This window comes from Podarcis gaigeae (assembly GCF_964106915.1).
Source record: "Podarcis gaigeae genome assembly, chromosome: 11".
Classification (NCBI taxonomy): domain Eukaryota; kingdom Metazoa; phylum Chordata; class Lepidosauria; order Squamata; family Lacertidae; genus Podarcis; species Podarcis gaigeae.
Window position 1 is genome coordinate 54,640,047 of NC_139687.1, and position 21,378 is coordinate 54,661,424.

At 40.3% G+C, this 21,378-nt stretch overlaps 1 protein-coding gene across 9 annotated transcripts in view; it reads left to right on the forward strand.

Annotated features, from left to right (window-relative positions):
- Window positions 1-21,378, forward strand: part of DYM (dymeclin) — a 173,064-nt gene that overhangs the window by 20,548 nt on the left and 131,138 nt on the right. For all 9 annotated transcript variants that reach the window (XM_083702689.1, XM_083702691.1, XM_083702685.1 and 6 more), the window contains exons 4-7: window positions 10,278-10,330; window positions 11,802-11,895; window positions 14,312-14,445; window positions 19,232-19,304. In XM_083702689.1, the coding sequence (XP_083558815.1) occupies window positions 10,278-10,330; window positions 11,802-11,895; window positions 14,312-14,445; window positions 19,232-19,304 (354 nt within the window). The remainder of the gene's footprint in view (window positions 1-10,277; window positions 10,331-11,801; window positions 11,896-14,311; window positions 14,446-19,231; window positions 19,305-21,378) is intronic.

Sequence of the window (21,378 nt, forward strand, 5' to 3'; positions counted from 1 at the left end):
TATTGAGTCTTGTAGTATAAATGGAAATGGTTCTGGTTCCTTAGCTTTGTAGCAATAGGAATCTTGGTGCAGGCTTTACCTTGACATACCTAGCAGGTGTAAACTTGTTGAAACCTTTGCTCCAGAGTCCTTCACTTCAACCTGGAGAATGTGGTTTAAACCTGCAAGGCAGGGTGAATTTTCTATGTCAAGCTTGTAAATGTTTCTTGACTTAATTTAACATCACTTTGACTGTGTAGTCACTTATTATTGCCAGTGTTGTGAAACAATTAAAATTAAGTAGCTGTGTGAGATAATTATCATGGATTGTGCAAAGTTTTCCCAAGAGTAGCATTGAAAGCCCATCAGTTAAAACTAAGATTACTGTTGATAAGTATCATTCATTTTTTAAAAAAAACGTAGGGAATATATGCATCATTTATGGAAAATGTATTTTTCTCCCATCATCTTTGGTGAACAATGGTTAGCACATTGCAGATGCATACTGTGTGGCTGTTCCTTGAAGAATTAATTCAGGGTATGTGCCATTATGTGAGTGTTGGTTCCTGACTTCATACTGATGCTTGTAACATTCATTGTTCACTTCTGAGTATTTGATCTTACACGTAACACCAACATATCTTTAATATTCTGTGAAACACAGTGCTTTTCAGTGCAGCCAGTTCTCATATTCAGTTGCCAATCATCTAAGTATAAATATGGATTTGCATGTCTGAGTCAACCCTGAGGCACACCAAGTCTTCCTTTGATATGCTAACTGTCTTCCTTCCCATGGTAGATAGGTAGGCAGGATTTTTTCAACCTCACAAACTATTTTTCAGACACCTATTTTTTTTCTTGGAGTATAACTGTGGATCCTTGGTTTGTAACTAATTTTTACAGGGACCATATTTTCTTCTGAGCAAGTGTTTGAAGAACCAGTAAAATTGGTTGCTTCCACATTAGCCCAAAATAAGGCAAAGAGCTCCTTAACCCTGTCCAAAGTGTGAGCAGCAAGGGATGCTTGGGTGAACAGGTTAAAATTGTCCTCACCAGAGACCAATAGAATCTTAATGAATTCATGAAAACTTGGGTGGGGTGGGGGTTCTAGTAGGTAGAGCAAGTGACCCTGTTGAAGCCCTTGGTATATCAGGTAAGTAAGGCCAAAGAAACAGGCTGGATGGCTGCTGTAGTGCAGGTGAAAGATGTGCTGTGAAGCTGACTAAGCGCATCTGACAACATAACTGCCTACTCTGTTATGGTGAGAGCAGTGAAAAAGACTCACTTATTTGCCTCTATTACATCCTCAAGTGGCTGTCCAGTGGAGCTTTTCAAATTGTCCGACATCTGTTTGTTATTCTAAAGCAGCAATGCTGCAGCAAGCAAAGGCTCTAGCAGCTCAGTCAGCTGCTTGTGGCTGGAAAGCCAAACAGGATGTCTGTGACTGTTGCCATGGAAACAAAGGGGCAGTCCATTGTTATTGAGCACAGGATGTGAGCTCAGTGTGTGTCATATGACCTGTACAGGATGTACATGGGTGGAGTTTGGAGTTTCTCTCTGTTGAAGAGAGCAGACATCTTTTACTGAATGACTGCTAGAGACAGAAATAAAGATATGTAGTTACATTTCTGTCTGAGTCTGATTCCCCTCCCTGGAGATATGCAGGGTGCAGGGAGGAGGAGAAGCAGTTGGTGTGTTTTTCTCACAGCCTGAGGAAAATCGCCGGAACGGACCTCGTATGTTTTTCCTGCCGGGAGTCGCCGGAGGGAGGTCAAAGGAATTCAGCCGGTGCCTAGACAGATAGGCACATACCTTTGACCGGGCTAGAATTCCAACACTGTTAACATCTACCCAGGACATGGAGTTTTAGACCCTCTATAGCAGGGGTCAGCAACCCTTTTCAGCTGTGGTCTGGTCCACTGTCCCTCAGACCATGTGGTGGGCCAGACTATATTTTTTGGGGGGAAATGAACGAATTTCTGTGTCCCACAAATAACCCAGAGATGCATTTAAAATAAAAGCACACATTCTACTCATGTAAAAACACCAGCCAGGCCCCACAAATAGCCCAGAGATGCCTTTTAAATAAAAGGACACATTCTGCTCATGTAAAAACATGCTGATTCCTGGACCGTCTGCGGGCTGGATTTAGAAGGCGATTGGGTCTTATCCGGCCCCCGGGCCTTTAGGTTGCTTACCCCTGCTCCATAGCAATTTTGACACAACATCCACATTCACTGCAATCTGCAGTGAGCGGGCCAGTGCAAAAATTTGCTGCAGCATCTTGGGATCAGTTCAAGGTGCTGGTTTTGGTGTACAGCTTGGGACCAGGATATCTGAAAGGAGTGTTCGAAACTCAGATATATAAACTAGGCACCACATGCAGCCTTCAGCCTAGGTTACGGTCAAAGCAACGCTACCTGAAAGATAGTCTTACCCCTTATATAACCCAATTGATCACTGCACTTTGTAGGTGCAGGCTTTTGGAATTCCCTCCTGTGAAATTTTAAACAGGTACCCTCTCTGTTGTCTTTTCAGCACCTACCAAGACCAAGCATTTTAAGTGGATAACTTTCCCATTCTGCCAACTGTATTGGAATTGCTTTTAGATGTTTCAATTATAGATGTTTCAGTTGTTTTCTTGTTTGTGTGCTTGCTTGTGTGATAATATAATAGACATTTCAGTTGGCCACTGCCACTTGTCTTTGTCTTAGCTTGCGCATAAGGGGAGGGTTGTGCTTAAGGCCTCATGGTGTTCACCCTGCAGATTAAAATGATTGAAAGAGACATAACCCATGTTTCATCTTGAGAGAAAGTGCCTGAGGTGCATATTGGTGTGTGTGTGGTCCTTTGGAGAAGGAGGTCCTGCTTGGCTGGATTTCGTTTTAAAAATTCCAGTTGCCTGTCCTTACTGTACATGCATGTGAGATAATCTAACATTTTATTAACACATTGCATTTTAAGCCCCAAATCAATGTTGTTTAAGTCTAGTTTAACAGAATCTACTGTATCTTTAAGTTCAAATTATTGAACAGCTATTGGTCTCCTAAGTGAACTTTCACTGCCTGTTAAATAGCAGGTCCTCCCCCAGGTTAGTTATTCAGAATCGGAAAGCAGTTTGAAGTCTAACAGTGCCACTCTGTGGGCTAATGAAAGGATCCATACTAGAAAAATGTGTTTCCATCTTGGTGTTCATTCATTCATTTTTTACTTGAGCAGGGCTTCCGTAGGGATTGTGGTACAAAGCAAATGTAATAAATAGGTGGTGTTAGTGTTTCTGCTCCTGTGCCACTTCATGAATCTTGGCTGATGACATGCGTGTGCATTTTCTGTGCAAGTAGGTAGAATAGTTCATCTTCTATCGCCTTAACAGAAAAATTATTTAGGGAATTTTTCCACCATTTGTGTTTATTTCCCCCCCCCCCCCAGAATGTAACTCTTACTGTTTATATGACAGTTGCCTCTGCATTTCCTTGGAAGGCTTGTCATAGCTTCCTGAATGACTTGTGTATTGACACCCTCTTGGAGGTCTTAGTTATATAGATTTCAGTAAAGGGAGAATGTTAAAATTATTCACTGGGACACCATCTTAGTTAAATTAGTGAAATACCTTTTTGTTAATGAGTACTCGGGTGAAATAAATAATAGTTAGTAGATGAATTTTTCAGTTACTCAACCTGGGAAATTGTGAAAAAAATTGAAAATGCCACTGATAGATAGAAAAGAATCTGGAATGCGGTTGCATTTGTAAGATTCGGAAAGGAGTAAAGTCTTGTCATTATGAAGACAAAATAGTTATAGGTTGCAGCCATCACACTCCAACATGTGCTGCTTTGGAGGGCAGGGGAAACAGGTATGTAGAGCCAGGCAACTGTCAGGGAATTATGGACCTTCAACCAGGGTTTAAAGCAGACTTGCAAAACCCTGCTAAGAGGAATCTGGCTACTGTTAATCATAGCTAGTTAGGGACGCGGGTGGCGCTGTGGGTAAAACCTCAGTGCCTAGGACTTGCCGATCGCATGGTCGGCGGTTCGAATCCCTGCGGCGGGGTGAGCTCCCGTCTTTCGGTCCCAGCTCCTGCCCACCTAGCAGTTTGAAAGCACCCCTAAGTGCAAGTAGATAAATAGGTACCACTTTCTAGCAGGAAGGTAAATGGCGTTTCCGTGTGCTGCACTGGTGCTGGCTCGCCAGAGCAGCTTCATCACGCTGGCCACGTGACCCGGAAGTGTCTCCGGACAGCGCTGGCCCCCGGCCTCTTAAGTGAGATGGGCGCACAACCCTAGAGTCGGACACGACTGGCCCGTACGGGCAGGGGTACCTTTACCTTTCATCATAGCTAACATTAGTGCAGATACAATCCTAAATGTAAGGGGTGAATGACATTGTGTGATATAAGGGAACACGCAAACCTGCAGCCCTCTTATTTATTAAGCATGGTTAAGAAATTGACAGTTGTACATCTGCACAAAACCTATTCAGATTGCCAGGCTACACCTGAAAACCACCACTTCTCTTATTTCTAGTAATAGAATAGTACTGATAACTAGACTACAAGTGCTGCAGTTGGCAATTCTTGTCATTCTAACGATTTAGAAACTTCAAGATGGACTTTGTTCAGACTTACCTTTCTAGAAATATATACAGTATAGATAAGGTGGAACCATATTTTTGAATGTTATACATATATAAAGGTTCTCCTTTTTATTTGTTTCTCATCTTTTTCCTAATTTACTTGGTAAATATATTAATTGCATAAATATATTAATGTTTCTGCAAAAACATTATAAAAATGCGTAGGTTTTTTTTATAGTTTAGTTTCTAAATTGTGCTACCTCAGTTGTGCTACCTCTATGCCAATGAAAACAAAACAGTAAAACCGAACTGCATTGTGGTAATCATCTAATCTAGTGGAAGTATATCTTCTGCCAGCAGGATGCACTTGGATCATAACCAGAAAGTTGCCATCTTCTGTTCTACAGCGTTTAGTTCCCAGCCCTGTTACGTTACCCATGTGGGCGTACAGTACAGTTCTCATGAGTCAATTTCTCTTTAAAGCAAGGTAGGCTGCTGTTACGACTGCAAAACAGAGCACTCAGACCAAGGTCTTCAGAACTAGAGGTTATTGAATGGCAAAGAGCGCTTTGCATAGCTATATGGTTTTGAGCAACCATAAGCCCATCATGCCACTTGAAGGCAACACTTTGTTTTCAAAAGGGAAAAAATAAAAATTTAAAAGCTTCTCACAGAAGCTTGTTAGCAGATCTGTAGCCTAAAAACATTCTGTGTCAGGAAGTGATATATCTTCATGACAAGCAGCCAGCTGGACTGCTTTAAAATGTGGGGGAAATTTGGGAAGTCCTGATTTTTCTGATTGAGAGAATTGTAATGGGTGTAGATTGTGAAGCATTCGTTCTTCCTTTTTCTTCTTCTTACCATTTGTTTTTAATTATAGCTGTCTGTTCCTTGGACTGAGAAAAGGGACCACCTAGGAGATGAAGCCTTAACACTTCTTGCATTGTAATCAATAGGATGCTTTAGACTTCTTAGCTATGTATTAATAACCTGCCTCCACTGGCCCTGCTCTGCTTGCGTGTGTGAAGTTATATCTGGTCTATATTGTAGGTTGACTTGTGTGCTTGTATGATAGGGCGCTGCTGAAACTATTAGTGGTGACAATATTTGTCATGATCCTCAGGAGGCATTTCCAAGGCTAAAGGCACACCCCTAACTCGATTGACATACAATAAGAGTGCATAAAGTTGTGACCCACCAAATGTACCCCACAAGGTGTGCTTTGTGTCCTGCCAGGTGGCTAACAAAGCAGGAAAAACAGCACGTTACCCCCAGGGGTCTTTGTTCAGCCTGGAGGATGGCAAGTTAGGGAAACTTTTCTAAGCAATTGCATGGAATAACTTTGGATATAATTCCAGATTTAGAGCCAGCAATTTTTGTCTAATGTGACGTGTGTGTTTGTGAGAGAGGGGGGGGAGAACCCCTTCAGTGTGAAAAAGACAAAACAAAATGCAAAGAATCTGATATTTCAGTTATTTTGTTACACTTTTTTAACACATTAAATGTTTTACTATTAAGAACATTTTTAAGGTGTCAAATGCTTGTCAGTCACCCCATTATAATTGTGCTCATTGGCCAGAACTCTGGATAGTGGAAAGAGGCTGACTTTCCAACAAGTTGTATAGAGTACTGTCTGCCTGTTTTCCCTTGTATCTCAGCAAGCAAAAGAGCTAGAAACAATATTTGTAGGGTTTTTGGTTTTAAGTTTAAGCGTTGAATCTTTGAGGGTAGGGGTCTTGAATATCCCTGGGGTTGGGCGTGTATAAATCTATAGAAATCATTACATATATTAAGAGTTTCAGAATGTAATGCTGCATTAAAAATGCTGTTTTACTGATTTTATTAAAATTATAGGCAAATGGGCATTCACTAAAACACTGGTGTGTTGCCTAATATAAGTGCCATTTGTGGCTATATGTGTGATTTAACAGGAGAGAATCATCAAGTAGGAAGGATGGGGGTGGTGTTTTGCCTAGTGACATTTCCCAGTAGATGCTCCTACCTCATCTGCATTCATTCTGCAGCTGAATCTCAGATGGAAGGAAAATGACAAATAAAAATGGCTAGGGGGGATTTGAAGGAAATAATTGGTTGGTGAGAAGGATCTTTTTGCTCTCCTGTCCCCCATATTAATGTAACATGTAATTATTTCTTGTGGGTGGCTGCTAGGCTTATGTTTGCACATAACACTAAGCTAAACCATAGCTAAGCATGAACGATCTAGTGTACAAAATGAAAATAATGGCTTGTTCACTCCTTCCCTGATCTTGTTGCTGCTGCAGTATCCATAGCTAAACCATGATCTGGCTTAGTGTTATGTGCAAAATTAGGCATGTGGGTTCAAATTTAATTTAAATTTGTTCTAGTGTTTTAACTTTTGCATGTTTTAAAGTATGTTTGTGCATTTTTCTCAATCTTACTGTTTTACATTCTTTTAAATCGCTTTGAGGTTTTTGCAGTTTAACAATAAGCCAGTTTATTGAATCTTATCCCCATAATTCTTAATTTGACTTGAAGATGAGTGGGAAATCCAGAATTCCCTGAAATGACTTTGCTTTACATAATAATCCCTTGAAGAGACTGGGGCTTCAGCATGCACCTCTACTACTACTAAAAATGAGAAATCCCTTTGACAACATGTGGGGAGGAAACATAACTATCCCATTTTTAATAGCAACACTGGGAATGTGCAAAGACATTATTGCATGAGCAAATACTTGAGCTTCAGGATAGCTCTCAAGTGGATTTCTGCGGTAAGTGCAGTTTGACCTTCTCCAGATTTTGATTACACAAAGTGGGTGGTGAACAGCCTACTCTAATTTTGGGAAGAAAGGAATTTCCAGAGCATCTCAGCACTGGCTTCCCCCTGATGTCCACTCCCCTTAAGCCATGGGTAGGCAAACTAAGGCCCGATGTGGTGCTGTGGTGTCCAGACTTCCCAAATGTGTACAGTTATTTGTATTTGAAACATTTTGGTCAACCTATATTACAGTGGTATCTCGGGTTAAGTACTTAATTCGTTCTGGAGGTCTGTTCTTAACCTGAAAGTGTTCTTAACCTGAAGCACCACTTTAGCTAATGGGGCCTCCTGCTGCTGCCGCGCAACTGGAGCATGATTTCTGTTCTCATCCTGAAGCAAAGGTACTATTTCTGGGTTAGCAAAGTCTGTAACTTGAAGTGTATGTAACCCCAGGTACCACTGTAGTTATAAAAAACAAATAGTTAATCTGTAATTGTTTTGGAGCTTTCTTACTTCTGGGGTTATTATAGCATAAGAAAATAGAACATAAAAATCAATTAAATATTAAAATTACCTTGCAAATATAAGCAACCCCTGATTTGCTTAGGGCTTGCATGATTGTGGAGCGTGCATAAGCCCGCCATGCCCCATTACACCCTGCCTCCATTATTCCCCTTTTCCGGTCACTTTCAGGTCGCCACAAAGCACATGTGTACAGTCACACATCAGTTGGATGTGAGTAAATCTGTCAATGCCTGATTTTTTTTTGTGCTTTTGTATATTGTTAAATAAGTATAAAAAGTGTAGTATAATAACTTTTTTTCAGGTGGTGAATAAACATATATATACATTCCATTGGTTTGGGGTTTCTACCATGTGTGCATACATCTTTAAAAGCTGCATCGTATACTTTTGCAATGTGTGCAGAAGTCCTTGAATTCTTACTTTTTAGGGCAGAACTCATTTCAATTTTTTTTAAAAAAACCAAAATCTAAGGTGGTCATTCTCCACTAGCATATTTCCTCTTATGAGCATTTCTGCAGGCCTTTGATTTTAAGCCTATGGACAGACCTTGTGCTGTTCTTAATTTATATACGGCCCTAGATCTTGAGGGGCTGTACTTTTGCAGGCTTGCATGTCTCTAGCAGTGCTAGGTACACAGAGGCAAGCTTTAGTAGAATGAGCCATGCTTCTAGTCACCCATACGGTGGCATTTATGTATTTAAATGCCTTCCAGATGGTCTTGGTCCTACAGGGAAGTAGGGGCATCTGTTTTAAAAGTTTACATCAAAGCCTCTTGATGAAACCTGGGCATAGACCTGGGATATATTTATGTGTTATGCTTTTGTTGCACATTTTTTAAGTAATTGTTTGTTTAGGGTTCTTGTGAGCTGCTTTATTTGTGGGCATTATTTGGAAAAGCAACATCTAAATAAACTTGATGATTGTAGGCGCGATCAGTTCAATCCCTTGATCAGGGTCACTGTTGGATTATGCTGGAATGCAGAAATCTGTGAGGGAAGATGGAAAGAGACGGTAATAATGCAACCACCATTTTTTATTCGGACACATATAGTTGCAAGATGACCCGGGATCAAGTTCGACTTTAGTCACAGACTCAATGAGTGATATTGAAACACGTGTGTTCATAGATTTGCCCATTGGACATATTTGGAGACAACCCTATGGTCACAATTGTGCTCACTTACTATCCTTACTAGTTTCCACTTATATGTACCGAGGACATGATTCAGCACTGGAGGTACATCAGTGGAGGCAGTTCTAAGTGATGTTGATGAGCAATTTCCCCACTACATATTGTTTGTGCATCTACAGTAGGGATGTCAAACCTGTGGCCCTCCAGATGATGTTGGAGTTCAGTTTCCATCAGCCCAGACAGCACAACCAATTCACAGATATGACGGGGAACATCTGAAGGGGCATAGATTCCCCACCTGTATTTTAAGAGGGATAGCCTCTTACATTTCCACTAGTAAAAAAGGGGTGGTGTGGGAAGCTTTCATGTAGACATACCTTTAAAATTAGAATATTTGCTGTTCTTGAAGCATAAGGTGAATTTGGATTACGGTACTTATCTCCCCTACAATGTATGGGCCCATGGAGAAGGTTCTGTTCTCAGTTCAGGTGATGTAACGGTGAGCTCCAACAGGTGTGGCCAGTATCTAATAGGAGCAAACTTTGGGCCCTGTATATACACAGAAAAGATGGCAAATGTTCCCTAAGAGTCAAAAGCTTAGGAGCTAGTGGCCTGTCATTTAATGTTATTCAGATGCAATGAGGTAGCCCAAGAAGGTAAAGTAGTGTTTGCATGACGTCATGAAGTCAATAGAATGCACATATTCTTGCTCACTTGCCTTGCTGGCATGCTAGCTAGCCATTTCACCAAAGTAACAAGCTACCCATTGTTAGCTACTTTCTGCAGGCCTGAGATTCCAGTGTATGCTATGGGGTTATTGTGATTGAGTAAATTATGTAGCACTTCCAAGTTTTTATTTATTTGGCCAATAGTAAATACTCTCAAAGCAGACAACAATGAAATACAACACAGTACAACAAAATCATCAATAAAACCAGTAACCATGCTAATGCAACAACATCCAGCCCCTAACAGCTACAACAAAAACCACCAGCAGAATAATAATAAAAAATAAAAAAGATAGAAAAAAGCAGTTCAAAACATGTGAGTCTATAGTTGGCGTCAAAGAGGCATTGCGTGGTTTTTAGTTTGCATTGTGCTATACAGTACTATAATTCATGGTTTTTTCATTGTGTTTATATTTTTATTTTCACTTACTCTTGTGTTTTTGATCGGAGGAGGTCTAAGAATGCAACGCATAAGAACAATATGTTTCATAGTAACAGATGTTAGTTGCTTTCCTTTTTTTATTTATGATTATGTCTTATTAATTACCAGAATTGGCAAGCTCAGCGTGTTGGCTCTAATCAATTTTTCTTTTTTCTTCAGTGCTGAGTTAAAGCTTTTGGAAGAAGCTGCTGTCTCGGTCTGCAAGTCTTTAGGTAAGAGGCTATTTTGATTATGGCATTTATTTCCATGTTCTTCGTACTGTCAATGTTCCTAGTAAATCGCACTGCTCTATATGAACCTTTATATCTGTGGTGCATTTAATATCTCCCATCTGTGCTCTGTACATGGGTTTTTTAAAACCTCTCTTCACTCCCAAGGGTATATGAAGACATATTGTGCCCGCATGTGCTGTTTGAACATAAAGTTTTCACAGGTTTTTGCTTTATTTTGTGTTCTGTCACAGGAAGTGGCTTGGGTACAGCTTTATTAAGAAGTAGTAGAACAGGTTGTTTTTCATCCCCTTTTTTAAAAAAGAAAAGGATTTTAAAGCACTGTTTTCAAAGGAGAATATGTGTGGGCGATAAAGCAGAGGCGGAATACATAAAATTTGCAATCAGTGTTAGCTGCATTTTTTGAAATTCTGATGTTTGATCCTATCTAGAACATATTTTGAATTTAAGAAGTGTCTTGATCAGAGGAGGCATACTGGAAATCTTAATTATGAATTTTGAAATTTCTGTCCTGCCACATGGCTTCAAAGAGCTCTTAGACTGGCTTATAATATAGATTCTCTTTAACCGTCATGGCTACTAGCGGGACATGGCAGAACTGGATATTATGGGAGGCATCCCAAATGGCAAATCTGTTTTAAATACTCCCCTCCCTGTTTAGTACATGTAGGGATACTTATGTTATGATGCTTCCTTACCCCTCCTCTATTCACATCTTGGGTCACCACTTGAAGTTGTAGAAAAATGCACAACAGCATGATCTCACAGTTTGAGAGTTTACAATATTTTAAAGTGGTTGTAACCTGCCCAAATTTTACCTGCAGTTCATAAATTTAACATATTGATGATGATAAGGATGATAAACATTACAGCTGGGGTAGGGACAACAATTAAGTAAGAAATGCTGGTTCGACTTTGTGGCCTCTGTGCTGTCTCACATATAGATTCTGTGGAAACTTCTAAATTTGGGCTAGATTAGACGAACGGCCTGTAGCACCCTCCATGCGTTTCCATAAAGTGGTGTAGTGCTCTGCTTCCACTCAGTACAAATCTTGAAGCATCTCTTTTCATAGGCACCATTTATGCCCCCTAATATCTAGTTCCATGAAGCCAAGTGAAGAACACTTAACAATTTGAATTCTATAGAATGTTATGAATACTTGTGGGAGGCTACACCTGGAAGTTCTGCCATGATCACGTTACATGGGCACTCCCAAAAGGTTGCCCCAAAAGCCTGTATTGGCCCTGATCACCAACTCATGCATGGCTCCCTTGCTTGCCTACCCTTCAGATACTGGATTTTATCGCTATGCAATTTGATTCTGAGCACATTCGTTAGGAAGTAGGTGCCACTGGGTTCAGTTTGGCTCATTCCTAGGTCAAGTAAGTGTACGTAGGATCACAGCTGTAATGTTTGAACCTGATGTGTAACCTGTACAATTCTTCCTCCTAGTGGAGAATAATCCTCGAACAGGAAATCTAACAGCGCTGATTAAAGTCTTCCTTTCTAGAACCAAAGAGTTAAAAATTTCAGCAGAATGTCAAAAGTAAGTGCCTCATGTTTGTGGGTTTTGTTCACCTTTGCTTCACCAGCCTGAGTACCCACTAGGGAGCCAGCTGGTACATTTTATTGTACTCAGAAATCAGCAGTGTGGCTGGCATACTACCCATCCTGGGTGCATAGCTAACTGCAAGTCTGGTTTTGAGTATTTCTAATAAACTGAAACTCTTGTGCCAATAAATATTGTGCGCTGTGGGTTCTGAGACCTTGTAGACAGCAGCCCTGGCTAAATAAATCAAGTCCCATTCAGACCTACACAATTGTAAAATGAAGGAAGATAGATTGGTGTGCAGAATCATGGAACCTTTCTAATAGGTAGATTTTTCAGAAAGAAAAAGGCCTTCTGACAAATAAGGAATTTCCCCCATTGTGAATAGTAAGCTAAAAGTAGATTTGTTATATAGGTATCACACATCTATACCAGTTTTGAAGAATTCGAAAAATGGGAGACCTGAATAGCACACAGACTATTTTTCTGCACAGATAGAGCAGACCTTGATAGGGTAATCAAGGAATATGCAATCTACATTTCAGTCTGTGCTGGAAATAGTCTGGGAGTGGTTCAGATTTCTTTAGGGATCTCTTAGGGATTACCTTAGGGTTCTCTGTCTTGTGTTTATGGTGGGTTTATTATGAAATTTCACCAAAGTACTGTATCTTGATTTATGACCATTTCCTCACTTGCATGTCACTTTAAACCATAGTTAAACTAAACTCTGGTTTAAATGTGAACAGGTACACTGCTGAAATTGTGGGCCCTTTGCTCTTCCCCTACTCCTGCTGGGAAACAAACCACATTCTAGTTTAGTGTTGTGTCTGAACCCAGACTTGTGGTTTGTTTCTTGCCAGACAAACCGTGAGTTATAAGCAAGAACAAAGTCGTGGTCTGCTTGGAGAGAAACAAGCAATGAGCCCAGTTTTGGACTTAATGCTGAGCCAGACTTAGTTCCTGGCAATGCAGAAGCAGCAGGAGTGGTGCAGCAGCGGAGCACCTGCGATTTCAGCAGCTTGCATGAAAACGCTGCATTTGAATGTGATGTGCATACCAAACCAATTAAGTTTTGCCCTCTGTTTTTTGGTCTCCCTTCAGCAGGTCATGCTAACTAGTTTGCAATGCATCCTGACATCAGTAGCTGAAAAGGTCAGACAGTCGTTTTGCATTGTGTAACTAGCCCATGGCACTGCCTTCTGTTTTTATTGGCTGCTGTCTGGCTCAGTCTGCTGGCAAGGCCCATGAAGTTGAGCAACATAACATGGTTGCCGACATAATGGTGGATTGTAGAATGTAGGTTGCTTGAACGATACCCACCTCAACGTTATACAAACTTCTTCCTGCGAGTACTATGTGTCTGTAACATCAATAGAAGCTGAAGTTACACTCAGGGAGATATTTTGGGGTTGCAGATATAGTCAGCAAGGTATCCTGTGCACTAGATGTCTTCAATCTGATAACTTATTTCCAGTTAAACTGCTTTCATGTCTCATAATTGTGGGGATGAGGTATAAAAATGTTGGAAAGCAGCGGTGTCTTAACAGACGTTGCTGCTTGTTGCACAAGAAATATTTGCTTGCATAAGGTTGCATTAATCCTTACACTCTGTGTACCCCTTACACAGAGTAGTGCTGTCCCAATTTCTGCTGAGGGTGGGGAAGGGGAGACAATAAAAATGGCTTCCCAATGCTTCTTTCTTACATTTATAGTCTGTGACTCAAAATTCCTTGGAGCTTAGTGTTTAAGATAATGATTTAGCAATTATTTTATGTGCATGTTTTTTCCATCTACAATGTAGCAATCGCTTCTAATGTTGTGCCACCAGCTGTCTGGTTTGCAAAATAAACATTTGTTTTTCAGCTTAAGTGATTATTTTTAGGAGTATTTACAAACCAGCTTGATGAAGCTTTGCAGTTAAACCTCAATTTGTCTTAAATCCTGAGCATTATCTCTTGAATACACTACATTAGGATAGGATAGAAAATGTGAAATTCCATTTCCCCCGTTTTCTCCAACAAAATGGAATTTCTTGCATTGCTGAAAAGTGCTTCAGTCTAACATTTCATTATGCAACTGGTGTAGAGATTTTTATTTTGAGCAGAAAGGAAGAAGTTCAAGGTACAGACATATCTAGAAACTAAATAGGACAGGAAAGACCTGAGACCGAACCGAACTCATGTTATATACAATAGTGATTCTTAGCATTAATACTGTTATTCTTCGTGTCTGTTCAAATATATCTATCTATCACCCTTTTATTGCATATTTTTGGCTCACACAATACCTTAGTTTTAATTCATACAAGGTGGCCTACAGGAGCAGTCCTTGGCTTGTTGTAAAGCAATTCTTATAACCAAAATTCTTGATGTGTTTGAGGTATGTACCATTGAATCTTCTGTTTCTCTTCTAGCCACCTCTTTATCTGGCAGACTCACAATGCCCTGTTCATTATTTGCTGCTTGCTCAAAGTGTTGATCTGTCAAATGTCAGAAGAGGAGTTGCAAGTTCATTTCACCTACGAGGAAAAAACACCAGGCTCTTATGGTAAATGTTTAACAGTTTTAAGGGAACAAATGGCGTCTCGCATATGCTGAAGACTTCTGTTAAAATCTGTCATAAAATATGTCACAACACAGTAGATGTTGGGAAGATAAGATGGATCTATAGACTTTGCAGAAGATAGCCATCTGTGTTTTTCTAGAATATAGAGTAGTAAAGCTTACAGGAAGGGGATGGAAGAGAGTGACAACTTGGACTGAAATAGCTGCAGAGCCTTGTGAAAACTTTAATTACATGGTAGAAACCTGGCTGCATGAAATACCTACTTCTAACTTAGACAAAGCTATAAACATTACATCATAATATAGCAGACGGGAACATGGCGCTGCAGGGGCCTCTCCATCTTGTTAGCTGGGAGATCAGCTCCATCAACCTTCTCCTCTCCTTGAGCTTTTTCCATTCCACCTGGTCATTACAAGAACTTTTGCAACTAAGAAACAATGTCAAGTACTGTGTGCTTTTTTCATGCTTTCTCCCAGTCCCTTTTTTGCTACAAAGAGCCGCAGTTGATCTGGAACTCTGCACATGCTCAAGGTCTTGCCCTATGAGTATGTGCTTGGTATGTCTTTGCTCTGAACAAAAGGCATGGTGATAGCGCAAACCAAGAATAAGTTAAGCTGAAGCTCAGTATCGTTTTATTAGGGTAAGCCACAGTTGTTACCACCAAAGATCTTCCCCAGGGTGGCTGCTGAAGAGGGGAATAACTGATATGTGTAATGAATCATATATGGGTACACTTAATTTGTCCCCTGGAACCAGTGTTGTATCTAGTGCAGGTACACCTCTAATTTGGTCGGTAGTTGTTTCTTCTGAGTAAAACAGAGTAACTAAGGTGAGGACCCTTGTTTGCATTTCCTGAGAAATAAAAACCCAATTTATGCAGCAGGCATAGTAAGACCTCTTAAAGCATGATCTGATTGGCTGAGGCTCCTTTCATTATTCTGTGACAAATTAGTGATGGGAAAACATAATTGTTATGGCTAATGTCAATTCTCTCACTCTCTTTTGTCATATTTCTTCTACCCAGCCCTGTCCTTAACGAGATTCCCCTCTATGTCAGAGCCCACGTTTGTTAGGATGTCCCTTTCCTATAATTGTGAACACCTTGGTCTCTGAGTTGTTCAGTCTTATGGGTTTGATGCTGGCCAGGCAGCGACATGTCACTCTTTTCCAAGTTTACTCCAACCTTGTCAATCACTTTGGAAATAAGGGTTTTTCTTTTCATAGCTATGCCTTTCACCCCCTTTGCTTCCTCTTTTCATTCCTTGTCTCTAAGGAATACTTGTTCTTTCCAAGGTAATCCTGTTCCTTGCAATAACATTTGTGGTGGGCAGTCATGTCCAGGAAGGATCCTTAAATTAGTAGTTCTGTGTGAGAGAGAGATGAGCAGATCTGAGAACATTTTTCTTTTCTTACCTTTAAGATTCTATGCCTGTGGCATACAGGCTTAATAAGACAGGGCCACTCTGGAAGCCCATTTTTGGCTTAAGAGCAGGGAAAAACACTGTAAACGCTTCTGGTGGCATAATCTGTGATATTACAAAAGCTCTACGACTATGTAATGTAGCTCAAGGCATTATATAGAAGTTACGAGAAAAAATGGCAACAGAAGCCAGGTTCTTACAATCCACGTACAACTTCCTGGTTTCTCGCCAACTGTGTGAAATTCAAAATCTCTGGAACTGTTGCCTGAATAGCAGCCAGATTAGCTTTGTGGGACCAGATATGCACAAAGCTGAATTCTGCCACTAGCAGCTCTGCCATATGGAACACTTTTCTAGGGGGAAAGGTTCTAAGAGCCACCTTTCTCAGAACTGTCTTCTCCCCCAAACTGCATGTTTCTAGCAGAGGTCAACATTCCTTACACATTAAGGGGGGGGGGGGATAAACAGAGTTAGAGAATGATGCAGGATGCCATATGAGGTCTCTCTTCTAACTTCCTTTGCTTGATGAAGTGCAGTGTCATCAATATTTAATATTATTTTTAAGTATTTTCAACCTGCTCTGAAGCTAAAAAATCTAAGCTAAGATAGTCCCTGCCCTCAGACTTATAGTCAAAAATAATTGACACATAAGGGAAAAGGGATGAGAAGGGAAGAGGTCAGGAAAACAACTCAGATACTGATTTTTACAGTTCTTATAATTTACCAGCTGAAATGCAAAAAGTTCATGTAGCTCGATGGAATGACTGCCATTTGGTGAAAGTTGGGGGAATGACTTATGCAGCTGGTCTCAGCAGAGGTGAGAAGTCTGGGTGTAGATTAGGGTAGGGAGCCCAGGGATGGGGAACCTGTGGTCTTCCTAGTGTTGTTGAAATCCACTCACATCAACCCCAGCCATCATCGAACATGGTCATGGATGATGAAGGTTCAAGTCCAGGAAACATCTGGCGGGCTACAAGTTCCCCATCCCTGGGCTACGGGCGGCATGGTATTTTTGAATAGGGAAAAACGTTTACAAGTATGTAAGCATAATATATTGGAAACTAAGATTCCTACAGTATGTAGCAAATCTTCAAATTATGCATTGAATTCTCAAAGAGCAGCTGTTTGGATACCTCAAGCTTCTGAAACAGTTAAGCTCTCAGCTCTCTGTCCTCCCATAAAACTCAGTGTAAATTTCTCTGCCCCACATGCTAGTTCTGAGTGTTCAGTATAATATTCCAAAGGTGAAAGACAGCTTGGCCATTAAGTAAAGCACTACTAGTCATTAAGGAACATTAATGTTCTTTTATCAAGACCCTGACTGCACATTAGTATGTCAGACAAAACCTTGGAGCTGGTCCCATTCACGCTAATGAAGACAGCAAAATTTTTAGCAGTATGTTGGTTGAAGAAAGTGGCATTTAATTGCTTTGTTTAATAGACAGCATGACATCTTTAAAAAAGAAGGTGCTTGTGTGTGGTCTTGTTGGTTAGGAGCAGGGAACCAGAAGCCAGGAAATTGGAGTTCCTTCTTGGTGGTGATCTCTGCTTCACTGTGATCTTCTGCCAGCTGATTGTTTCCTGCTTTGGTTTACCCCTCTATAAAACTGAGATAATTTCCTCATTTGGAATGCTGAGACTTTAATGATGATGGCACATGATGTCCCTTTGTGCCAGTTCTATGAACTCATGGTTTATAAAATTCTCTCAAAACATATGTATAATCGTGGATGCAAATGACTGACATGTCCCCAAGTAAACATCATGAAAGTGGGGGAAGATTCTTGTTGCCTTTGGACCCTATGAAAGCAATTACATTTTAAAGTCTTTGCTTAATGACTGTATTTCAGGAAAAAAACACTTCCCACTACTTATTTTCTCAGCTGTGCAATGCCGATAGTAATTTTGTGAGGAAGCACTAAATTGAAAGAATTGTTAATTGTGTCTCAGTTGGCCTGTTTTGCCCATTAAGGTAACTAGACTTGGTAGTCTTTAACCTTTTGAGATCCAGTGCCTTTAATCCCAAACAGAAACATAGGACCCACTTTAAATTTTGCTTTGTATATGTTGCTTCCCTTTCTCTCTCTCTCTCTCTCTCTCTCTCTCTCTCTCTCTCTCTCTCTCCCTCCCTCTCTCTCTTTCTCTCTTCCTGTTTTTCCTCTATTTATTGTTGACTTTCACTTCCTTTCTCTTACAAAATCTTAAGCAACAATGACAACCACAAGAAAGGGGCAACAATGCCATTGCTGCAACACATCTTTGGTTGGGGGCTTGACTGCCAATGGATGAATGAATTGATCTATCTACAAATGCAGTTCAATTCAGAAACCTTTCAGTGAAAATCACACTTTTATCTCTTGAATGCCAATTTATCTTTTCTGCTTGCCCTCTCATTTCTCTTGAAATGCTCAAATGATGCTCAACTGAGGCAGGAGACATCTCTGCTATATATCTTAAAAGTTAGATGAGCTTCTCATGCCACTCTAGATCTGTGGTTCTCCGTCTAGTAGAGTGCTGGGATTCAGAACATGAAACCATTAAAGAACACAGCCCAAAAAAGCCTTGATATCTGTATAGCTTTAAAATTTGTATGTAAGTATTACAATATTTAAGTCTGAAGAATTAAGCATAAATAATTATTGAGAACTAATGTGAACCAGTAACCAGAGTGTTGGTCTTGTAGATCAGAGTCTGAGGATGAGTTCAGCTGCTCCCATAGACATGTTTGGGGCAAGTTAGGCTAGATTCCCTATTTTGTAGACTAGGAATAAAAGTCACCTGCTTTGGGTAGTTGTGAAAGGCAAGACACACAAGGGATTGCCAAATTGATCTGTCTTCTCAGTCTCTTCATTTCGCCCCTCTTCTTTCCTCTCTCCTGTTCTTCTGTCTGCCTGTCCATCAGTTCCTTCCATTCTTTCATTGAGACATAATTCTACTGAAACACAGGATTCTAACCACCTTCCAGAGAAGCTAGAACTGCTGTCCTTTTAGTTTGTTCCCAGTAGTAAGAGTGAAAATCTGAAGGCTCAGTTTAATTTTGTACGAATTTCACAAGAAACCCCCTCCCCCAAGATTTCAACATTACATTCTGGATTTTTAAAAGGCTTTTCATGAGGGGTACAGTGAGTTTGAACTTCAGTAAATGGGAATCAGGATGAAAATGACGAATTTTCTTTCAAGGAAGAAAAGCAGATCATTCTTATTCTTACTAGTAATTACATTTGTATACAGCCCTTCATCCAAAGATCGCAGGGCAGATCACAACATAAAACTACAAAATGAGAACACAAAATAGATTGCTAATATCAAAATATCCAGCAATGGTACTTTTCTTTGTTTTCTTTCAGGATCAGAATGTGAAGACCTTATGGAAGAGTTATTGTGCTGCCTCATTCAGCTGATTGTTGAGATTCCTCTTTTGTAAGTAAACTTCATGATAAAAGTTATGGGATGTCTATTTCAGTTGCCTTCTGAGAAGATATAGTAAAATAACCAGCTAACAGTTTGCCAATTTTATAATAGTTTTGCAAAAATAAAAATATTTTGGACCAACTGCTGTTGAAATGCCAGGAACAATCTTTTGGGTATGGGTGAAGGTGTGGCAATAGGTCAGTGTTAGGCAGCATGGTATCCCCATACCCTGCAGATGTTGTGGGCTACAACTGCTCACCATATTCAGCTTCCTTGAATGAGACTGAAGATGGTTGAATCTCCTTCATTGGGGTTTTTAAAGCAAAAGTTGGACGGCCATCTGTCATGGATGCTTTAGTTGAGATTCCTGCACTGCGGGGGATTGGACTAAAGAACCCTTGAAGGTCCCTTCCAACTCCACAATTCCTTGATTCTATCTTGAGCACTACTTGATGCAAAGCAGTAGAAAAGTTTTTTTAAACCTAGCTTGCATATCAGAACTGGGACTTCTCTCTCTTTACTTATCCTGCTCTGAGAAGGGCTTGCTACATGGCTATGGTTTATAAATACGTTTAATTTAATTGCCATCTAGCCTTACTGGATGTGGTTAAGCAACCCCTCAGAAGCCAGGAAACAAAAATAGTTGCCTTAGCATTGGATTTCTAAAAAGGTTTGGCAAATAATAATGGAAGCTCAGAGATCTCCCCTGTTGCCACATCATTCTGTAGCTCTCACCACCCACTCTGCCACAGTCCTCTTTGCTTCCAGCTCTGTATCCACTTACTGCCTCAGTTCTGCACATTGTTGGTACCTCAGCACACTGTGTTTGTTTCTGCTTGCCATGGGTGGAGGGGGGTGTTAAAAATATTTCAAAGTTGTATTGTTGCATTGCTTTCAAAGTTGCATGTTTCTTTGCTTTCCTTTTGTACGTTCTTTATTCCAAATCTTTTGGTTTAAATTGGTGTTTTTTCTTCCTCTAAAGGTGGATTTGTTATGAGGCTATCTTAATTGGCCTTCCATTTAGCTACCTCCTTATGTATTTGTACCCTCCAGCCCTGAAAAATGACAGCAGAACTTGTTTTCTGTCTCTTTTAGATTAGCCGTTGAAGTTCATGTTTCTCTGTTGGAGCCTTTTCATTTTTCACATTGCTGAGTTCTTTTTCACTTGGAATGAGGTTGGCCATTTAGTATCCCGATAAAGGCCCAGCTGTTTTCTTTGGAAACCTCACTGTCATGAAACATGGTCCTGCCGTCATTATATTAATTCTTGGGCAGTTGCTGTCTAATGAATTTGTGGCATGATTTAGAGAAGTGATTCTGATGATGCAAAGAGGTATTGTTGGTACTTCCTGGAACACTGATACTTCTGTCTGGGGCAGATTAGAGGAAATGCTGAGAGGTGAAAGGACGGAGTAATAGATACACATTCATAAATCATTCTCTTTGTTGGAAGGCAGCGTGCGGCCGTATGGAGACGAGTGATAGCCGGTCACTCCATTTGAAAACAGTCTGAAACCACAGTCAAGCCCTATAAAAATCAATCACTAGGATGCAGAGTTCCATGCGTCTAGTTCTAGGAGCCCAAAGGGCAGAAGATACGCATTTCTTGAACAGCAGCAACCTCATCCCCTAAAAAATGTGGCATGGTAGTGAGAGACCTTTGAAATAAGTGTCCAAAGCAGTCTGTGATATGGAATGGATGAAACAGCATCTTCCGTTAAGATACCTCCCTGATGATTGAAGTGAGAATGACTTCTGCACAAGTCAGAGACCATTGAAGCTTTTATTTGTTTTATTTATTATCTGTCCCTGCTATTTGGGTGTAGGTAATATTTAAAATGCCAGCCATTCAAAATTATGAATGATTTTTATTTTATTTTTTAAAAGAAAAGGTTGCTCAACACTTTAAAGACCCTTAAGGATGATGGGAAGTGGAAATGTTTAGAAAAAGTTTTGACCTTTTCAAATCTCACAGCTGCTCTGCCTGCTCGGGTTAATGGGCATTAGTGGACCCCCTGCCAAATTATATATATTTTAAAGGGCATGTGTCAAAACCTTGAACAGATGAAATTAAGCCTACAAC